Source organism: Nicotiana tabacum, chromosome 23 (genome assembly GCF_000715075.1).
Source record: "Nicotiana tabacum cultivar K326 chromosome 23, ASM71507v2, whole genome shotgun sequence".
NCBI classification, from domain to species: Eukaryota; Viridiplantae; Streptophyta; class Magnoliopsida; order Solanales; family Solanaceae; genus Nicotiana; species Nicotiana tabacum.
In genome coordinates this window covers 129,464,485-129,473,617 of record NC_134102.1, presented here as the reverse complement: position 1 = coordinate 129,473,617, position 9,133 = coordinate 129,464,485, and the positions used below count along the sequence as shown (strand labels likewise).

At 35.0% G+C, this 9,133-nt stretch overlaps 2 protein-coding genes across 2 annotated transcripts; one reads left to right on the top strand and one right to left on the bottom strand.

Moving 5' to 3' along the window:
* The first annotated feature begins 2,481 nt into the window (after positions 1-2,481).
* On the top strand, positions 2,482-5,946 carry LOC107791805 (scarecrow-like protein 28). The gene has a single exon (XM_016613941.2). It carries the CDS (start codon positions 3,549-3,551, stop codon positions 5,571-5,573), a length of 2,025 nt encoding a protein of 674 aa, XP_016469427.2. The 5' UTR covers positions 2,482-3,548; the 3' UTR covers positions 5,574-5,946.
* A 219-nt stretch (positions 5,947-6,165) lies between these two features.
* LOC107791804 (putative (S)-N-methylcoclaurine 3'-hydroxylase isozyme 2) lies at positions 6,166-8,480 on the bottom strand. The gene is made up of 2 exons (XM_016613939.2): positions 7,599-8,480; positions 6,166-7,098 (listed from the first exon to the last, which is right to left on the bottom strand). Exons 1-2 carry the CDS (start codon positions 8,478-8,480, stop codon positions 6,490-6,492), a joined length of 1,491 nt encoding a protein of 496 aa, XP_016469425.2. The 3' UTR covers positions 6,166-6,489.
* Positions 8,481-9,133: the final 653 nt, after the last annotated feature.

Here is a 9,133-nt window from a genome sequence, read left to right as displayed (position 1 = left end):
ATATTATCCATTTAGAAAATGGATAACTAGTGAGTTTAACTTTTACATCTGTAAAATCTCAAAGTGGGGGTTCCTCAAGTTTGGGAGACTAGGAATTCTCCTAAAAGTGACCATATTCATGAAGCCATGGATAATATGGGTAACCATATTATCCGTCGGTTAACCCATTTTTTATCCGTATTAAATATGGGTCGGGTCAGATAATTTATCCATTTTTTCATTATATGTTTTCGACTCGTCCCATATCCGGCCCGACCCACCTGTTTTCCACCCCTAGTCACACCCTTAGAGATGCGACCCTTCCCCGAATGCTGCGTAAATACGGAATACTTTATGCACCGAGCTACCCCTGTTTTTTTTCCAGAAAGGTGGCTATGTGCGTGTTTACATATCACATCTCCTTTTATCATAAATACTAGTAGTCGTACCCACGCAATGTACGATCAATATTAAAAATATTAATTAAATTAAATTGTTATCGTGACTTATATAGTCATTGAATAACTTTTTTGTTCTATATATTTTTTTATTTTATTATCCAATGTTTAGTATTTTTACATTGTTAATAGAATTTATTTTAGCATATTGCTTTGTTAAATATTTTTTTCTGCTCACTTTCTTTTTGTAATATAAGAGAAGATATATATATTTTATTAATCTTGAAATGTTTTTTATTTTAAATTTTATTTTGTTGTTATCAATAATATTATGTGAATTTTAATGAATAAATATCTACTAATTACAGGGACTTATATAGTCATCGAATAACTTTTTTGTTATATATATGTTTTATTATATTATCCAATATTAATATAATTGCATTGTTAATAGAAATGTTTATTAGCATATTGCTTTATTTAATATTTTTGTCTACTACTTTCTCGTAATATAATAGAAGATATATATTTTATTACTCTTGAAATATATTTTTATTTTAAATTTTATCCTATTGTTCTCAATAATATCTGAATTTTAATGAATAAAATCTCTATTAAATTAATGAGACTTATATAGGCATCAAATAACTTTTTAGTTCTGAATTTTTCTTTATTATATTATTCAATATTTATTAGCATATTACTTTATTTAAATTTGTGTATGCTACTTTCATTTTATAATATAATAGAAGATACATATTTTTTTATTTTATAATTTATTCTATTATTATCAATAATAGTTTTTGAATAAATAAACTTTTTATTTTTAAAAAGAAAAATAAAAAATTATTTTAAAAAACAAAGAAATTTTAAATTGGCAAATTTTTATTTTATTTGTAAATTTAGTGTTTTTATTTAAAATAATTTAAAAACTCCAACTTGAAACTACTCTCCAATTTGAATGGACAGCTTTTTTTTAAAAAATTCGTTTTTTATTATAAAATATTTTATTTTATTATTTGATAGAAATTTTCGTATTAACTATTTTTATGCCATGTGGCTTTTTTCTAGGTTGCCACTTGGTTTAAGGAGAGTATTTTTTCCTCTCCTTTTAATAATATATAGAAGATTTTTGTATGCTACTTTCATTTTATAGTATAATAGAAGATACATATTTTTTTTATTTTTTTTATTTTATTCTATTAGTCTCATTAATATTTTCTGAATAAATACACTTTTTATTTTAAAAAAGAAAAACAAAAGTTATTAAAACACAAAGAAATTTTAAATTGACAGTTTTTTATTTTTTTATTTTATAATAATTTAAAACTCCAAATTGAAAGTACTCTCCAATATGAATGGACAGTTTTTTTTTTAAATTTTTTTATTTTTTATTATAAATATTTATTTTATTATTTTATTGATATTTAAATTCAAAAATAATAACTATTTATTAACTAAATAATTAATTATTAACTAGTATACCATGTAGTTTTTTTTTAGACTGTCACTTGACTTAAGGAGAATTTTTTTTTCTCCTTTTAATAGTATATAGAATATAGAATATAATTAGTCGTTTTCCAAACTCAATTTGTCTCGAAAAAAACTAATGTGTGTGCGCCGAAAAACTTAAAAATTCACATAATATGAAAGTATAAAACAAACATCACCCCGACACAAGTACGAATTTTTTTTCAACTGGCCATTCTTTGTCCTCGTCGATATGTCCATAATTAAAGCAATCTAATTAATTACCCTAAAATTAATTACTACCCCACTGCCATGCATACTGTAATTACCTGATTAGTCAGTTAATTATTGTAATCTCCCAGAAACTTCACTTCACTTAATACAGAAAAAAAGCAACGGTCAAGTAAAAAACGGGTATTATGAGACATGCACGTGCGTGGGACGTGACTTCAACTGCACCCTCCAAAAGAGCAAAAAGAAAAAACTAATTTCACACACACACACACACTGTTCCCTCTAATACCAACTCCCTCCAACGGTCATATTCCACTGACAAATCTTACAACGGTCATATTCTTCTTCTTTCCCCACCGTCAGATTCTCATCAGACGGTCAAAAACCAATGTTCTCTCTCCCCTTTCTCCAACATCATCTTTACCAAGCCATCATTTGTTTTCCCTAGAGAAGTAAAAAACTAGAGGAGATTTAAGTTTCATTCTCAATATATAAAAAACACAGTTGTATATGGGGTTTAGCTTTTTTAGGTAGTGGGGCTTTAGGAAGTTAATTTTTTCTTCAGCTTCTCTTTATGATGATGACAGTTGATTTGTCTGTTTTCATGCATGTTTGAAGGTATTTGATAGAAATCTTGGGGTGGTTTTCTTGGGGGGTTGTTGGGGTACTGTTAATTTGGTTAAATTTCAACTAGGATTTCATTTTCTTGTGGGGTTGTTTGAAAATCTTGTTTTGATGAAATGGGGATGTTAAAGATTCAATTTTTACGGTGTTGATTGGTTCAAGATTGTACATGAGATTGTTAGACTAAGCAGTTAAGTTCGCGGCAACAGAGCCAAAATTTGATCACACCAAACTCCAATCGTAAAAAGGACAAATAGTGTTTTTCTGCTGCATTTCAAGATGTGTCCAGAGTTCTTACATTCATGGTGTGAGTTCAGCTTCTTTCAATCCTTTGAACAATCAAATTTCTAAACAATGAATTTGGTTCTAGTCTGAAAGTGTTGGAATCCGATGATTTTTTTTGGTAGGTGTTAAAATTGTTGATAATAGGAGAATTCTTTCCAATTCTTTGATTCTGTAAAGAAGTGTGTATTTGTTGCTGATTGATTCCATTCTTTGTTGCATATAGAAATATATTATTATACAGATTTATAAGATCATCATATAGGACACACAGATATCACATTTATTTTGATTTTTTTGGCATCGGATTCCTATTTTTTGTTTTTCTTGGAACTTCACACACTCACATATAGACATTGTTCTGTTTCTCTTTGAATCCTCTATAGAACTTTAGTGTTATCAAAAATTGTATATTTCATAGTGAAAATATATATATAGAAAGATAAAAGAGATATAGAGAAGAAAAAGGGTGAGAGAGAGAAAAAGAGATATAGAGAAGAAAAAGGGTGGGTGAGTCGGAGTTGAAAAGAAAGAAAAAAAATAATTGGAAGGGTGTGAAGAATGTTGGCTGGTTGTTCTTCTACATTGTTGTCACCTAGGCATAGATTGAGGAGTGAAGCATCTGCACAATTTCAAGCTTGTAATTTCCCTTCAATGAGCACACAAAGATTGGATTTGCCATGTAGTTTTGCTAGAAAAGACAACCAAAGGTCCCAGTCTATTAGGCCAGTAGGCAGCCTTTCTGTTGATAAGCCTATTGAAACCAAGAACAGTAGTTGCTCTCTTAAGCAGAACATTCGTCTACCGCCATCCCCGACGACTGCTCAGACATCATCATATGTAGAAGGAGAAAGCAAAGATGAATATTGGGAAAAGGGTAGGAGTTTGAAGAGGTATGCTGATCAGGGATGTTTTGATGATGAGAACTGCATAAATAGAGGAGCTAAGAGGAAAAAGGGTAATAGGAAATCAGTTGATTGCTCAGAAGAAGTAGAAGGCTATGGTCTGAGTCTGGGACAATTGGGTAGTGGCAATTTCTGGTTACAATCAGGTTACAACGTGTCGCGATCAGTTCAAGCAGCTGCACCATTCTCATTTTCTTGTTCAGGTGAGGAAGAGAGTGTATGTTTTGTGCCTAGTGAAGTGATATCACCGCCTCCACCTTTGTCAAACAATCCTTGGATTGATTCTGTAGTGACTGAGATTACTAATTTTGGTGATAAGAATGTTTCAACAAGTCAAGATCCGGCCAAGGAGGCCTCAGTATCAAGTGCTTCTTTGGACAGTCATGGTTTGGTTCTTAGGCTTAATGAGAATCCCGGGGAGCATGAAATAGGCAATGGTTCGAGGCCACCTAATCCAAATGACAGGAGTGAAGTTGTAGCAGCACATAATGAGCATAACAACCATCGCGAGGATGATGCAGCTGAGCTGATCAGCTTACTTGTGAGTTGTGCTGAAGCAATTGGCTCGAGGAATGTCACTGGTGTTAATCAACTGATAGCTAGGCTAGGGGATCTTGCCTCTCCAAGAGGAGGGTCTCCAATAATCCGGCTAACTGCTTACTTCACCGAGGCTTTAGCTTTGCGTGTTGCAAGGCTTTGGCCTCACATCTTTCACATTATACCCCCTCGGAACCTTGATCGTTTAGATGATGATAGCAGTACAGCATTGAGGCTGTTGAATCAGGTTAGTCCAATTCCAAAGTTCATCCATTTCACGTCAAATGAGATTCTGCTTAGAGCTTTTGAAGGCAAAGAGCGGGTTCACATTATTGATTTTGACATTAAGCAAGGGCTGCAGTGGCCTAGTCTGTTTCAGAGTTTGGCTTCTAGGCCAAACCCTCCCACTCATGTTAGAATTACTGGTATAGGAGAATCAAAGCAGGATCTTGTTGAAACAGGAGATAGACTTGCCGAGTTTGCTGAGGCGTTGAATCTGGCTTTCGAGTTCCATCCAGTTGTTGACAGGCTAGAAGATGTGAGGCTATGGATGCTACATGTGAAAGAAGGAGAAAGTGTTGCAGTGAATTGTGCGTTACAGATGCATAGGCTTCTATATGATAGTTCTGGTGGGATCCTGAGGGATTTTCTCGGGTTGATTAGAAGCACAAATCCCACCATTATTCTGATGGCAGAGCAGGAAGCTGAGCACAATGAGCCTAGCTTGGAAGCAAGACTTGTCAACTCACTCAGATACTATGCTGCTGTTTTTGATTCTATTGGTTTCAGCCTTCCATTAGACAGCCCTTCCAGGATTAAGATAGAGGAGTTGTTTGCTCGCGATATTAGAAATATCATTGCTTGTGAAGGACGAGATAGGACTGAAAGGCATGAATGTTTTGGGAAATGGCGGAAGCTGATGGAACAAGGGGGTTTCAGATGCACAGGGATTACAGAAAGGGAACTGCTTCAGAGTCAAATGCTGTTGAAGATGTACTCGTGTGAGGACTACAGGGTCATAAAGCAGGGGAACGACGACGCTGCACTAACTCTGAGTTGGTTAGACCAGCCTCTATGCACAGTCTCTGCGTGGTCACCCCTTGATGCTGCTGGAAGTTCATCCTCTTATTATCAGCCAAGTTGATTGATTGGTCTTTTGTCGAAGCTCTTCGTTCATTCATAGGCAGACATCTTTTCGTACACAGGAAAAAGGTTACCAAATTCTTTGTAGGTAGAGTCATTCTTTCATTCTTTACTGCAGATAGATTTGTCAATTAAGAAAAGAAATTCTTTTAGATCAAATTGCATAGGTAAAATTCCAGGCTTCATGTTGTTTGTACCTTTCATTTCATATTTTTATTTATTCTTTATTCTTCTTGTAAGCTAGGGGTATTCTTTCTTAGTTATATTCAGTCAAGTTCATCAATGTATTCTTTGTTGTAATCATTCATTATTGTTATCCATCTCATTGTAGCAAGAAGATATCAGCTATTGTTTTCAATGAAATGATTGTTTTAGTAATTTCTCCAGTCTTAACTATGAATTGGTTCGCCTTTATTTATGTTTTAGTATGTTTGAATGCCCACAAGCATGCAGAAATTGCCACAACAAATTGCTTAACATCACAGCAAATATCTGCATATAAAAGCAGTGGCGGACCCAGGATTTTGTGCAAGCGGGTTCAATCTTAGAAGTACATAACTTTAGTTGTTAAATAGTAGTTGTCAAGTGGGTTCAAATAAAATATTTATACAAAATTTATGCAGCTTTAATCCTAAATATTATTTTTTGATGAAGCAGGTTCAGGGTTCAGTTGAACCCGCTTGGCACCACGTGCGCCCGCCACTGTATAAAAGACTTAAAGTAGTTTAAGGCCATCTAAAAGCTTTTAAAGCTTGAAGATACTTTCCATTGTAAAATACTTCCACTTGAAATTATTATGCACTTGGGCACATGATCTTATTCTTAATGTAGAACTAACTTGCCTCTGTATCACCGCGGGAGCTTATGCACAATGCAGGGGATAGCGCACATAAAAGATATTGATAGTATCCCAATGATCATTTTCTAGCTTTGGGAATCAGAAGCAGTGGTTCTCTCTTTTGCAGTGTTACTCCAAACTTTTCGTTCATGTCTAGCTCGATGGAACATTTTCCATTCGGAAGCTCCCAATCAAAGAAATGAACAAGTGAAGCAAGGACTAAAGGAACGCTTTTTGCAGCCATAGGTAGGCCTGGGCATATTCTCCTTCCTGAACCAAATGGTAAGAATTCAAAGTCATTCCCTTTGAAGTCCATATTGGAACTCAGAAACCTCTGTGGCCTAAACATCTCTGGCTCTTTCCATATCAAAGAATCTCTCCCGATAGCCCAGACGTTAACCAAGACTTGAGCATCTTTTGGAATTGTGTAACTCATCACTTGGCATGTTTCGATAGCACGATGTGGAAGTAGAAATGGACCCGGAGGATGCAACCTAAGTGTTTCCTTCACACAAGCTTGAATATAGGACATCTGCAGCAGTTTAGATTCTTTTGGGAAATAACTTTCCCTGAGTTCTCTCTCGAGCTCAGCTTGAACTTTCTCCATTGACTCTTCATTTTTAATCAGTTCTGCTATCGCCCACTCAATCGTTGAGGTAGTGGTGTCTGTACCAGCAGTGAACAACTCCTTCACAGGATTAAAAAGAAACTTGTTAATATCCTACTTCCCAATAGAGAACCCCAACTTCATTGAATATTCAAAAAGAGAAGTGCTAAAGGCTCAATGCATTGATATCAGTTGTGTAACAGCATATATGCACAAAGACTAACATGATCAGTGGCGGAACCCCCTTCCGCCGGTAAAACTACACTGTATATATAAGGCAAAATCCGTTTTGTACCTCTATATATTATATTTTGAATCCCCTTGACACAGCTCAAAAGCATAGCTCAGTGGTCAAGGGGGTTCAAAACCTTTGTGAGGTTGCTGGTTCAATTCCTATTGGTTATAGTTTCTTTTAATTTTCTAACTTTTTCTTTTTTGAATACCCTTAGCAGGAAATCCTGCCTTCACCACTGAACATGATCACCATGATTTTCACATACTACTAAAAGATACTACTAACTTGTATTAGACCAAAAATGAATCTCACAAAGTAACTTTTGAGAGAAAGTGAGGAAACCAACCATGAACAGCTGGTGAATAGCATCGTTGGTAAAACCATTGTTAAGGAGAGTTTCTAAGAAATCATGTTGGCTAGAAGAACCACTCACTTTACTTTTCCTTCTTTCTTCAACAATCCGTTCCCACGTCTTAGAACGAATCTTTGACATTAAAACCATAGATTTTCTGCGCAAACCTTGAAGATCAAGTTTACACAAAATTGGATAAAAATCAGATATGTTAGGAGTAGATCCTACTTCCATTGCTTCCCTTATTAGACTTTTCATCCCACCATCTTCTGTTTCTTTCTCCAACTTAACAATATCTTGAGATATCATTACATTACTCAACATGTTCAACACAGTTGCAAAAATTAACTCTCCAAGATTGACCAGTTGACCTTCTTTTGATCTCAAGAATTCTATCAATTCCTTCACTTTTTTCTCCCTCAAACAAGCTTGAGACTCCAATACTTTGCCAGAGAAAAGCTCAGTTCTACATAAAGTTCTTAAGTATCTCCAACCATTGTTACATTCAGAAGTCCAGCCTATTGATGACTTTTCAAGTTCTGATTTTTTGAATGGAAAAGCATTTGGAACATGTCTACCAGATAGGATTCTATCATGTGTTTTAAGGATTTCAATAGCAGCAGAAGGTGATGATCCAACAACTAGACATTGAGTTCCAAGCTTGAGAGACATAAGGGGACCATAAGTTTTTGCAAAATTTGTAAGAGTTATGTGAGGCATTTTTCCCATATGAAGAATGTTTCCTAGGATTGGCCATGGTTTTGGTCCTGGTGGAAGTTGTGGGATTTTTGATGATTTGCAAAGTTTGAGGAGAAAAAAAATCAAAGGTAAGAGGAAAAGTGGAAGCAGGAAAAGAATTTCATATGACTGAGCCATGATCTCCAAATGGAGTAATGCTTCTTACTATCTGCTCTCTGTGACCTTTTAATATGGATTTAAATTGTTTTTTCTTTTACTAAAGCTCAGAGTATGTTGAAGGAGCCTTGGTGTAACTGGTAAAGTTGTTGTCATGTGATCAGGAGATTATGAGTTCGAGCCGTGCAAACAGCCTCTTGCAGAAATATAGGGTAAGACAATGTATAATAGACCCTTGTGGTCCGGCCCTTCCCCGGATCGTGCGCAGAACGGAAGCTTAGTATACCGAAAGCTTGAGTCTGTTATCAAACTTTAGGAGTTTTGCTTTGTATGTAAATTTTATCCCCGGTAATATAATCTTACGTATCAAAAAAATATGGTTTTAAATTATATGCAATTACACATAAAGACTTTTAACCCTATTAGCAGAGGCGGACCTATGTATTGAGTAGAGGGGTCACTGGATCCCGTTAATATCGTCAAAAATTCTGGATACATATGTGTACACATATATGTTGAAAATGGTCATATAATTTGCTTTGAACCCTTAAGATCAAAGACCTAAAGGGCCATTAATTGATCAGTCCGCTCATGTGCCCGCGTCACCTTCAAATCCTGGATCCAACTTTGACTATCAGCATAGTTAAACCTGTGATGCATGTTAATTATTACCT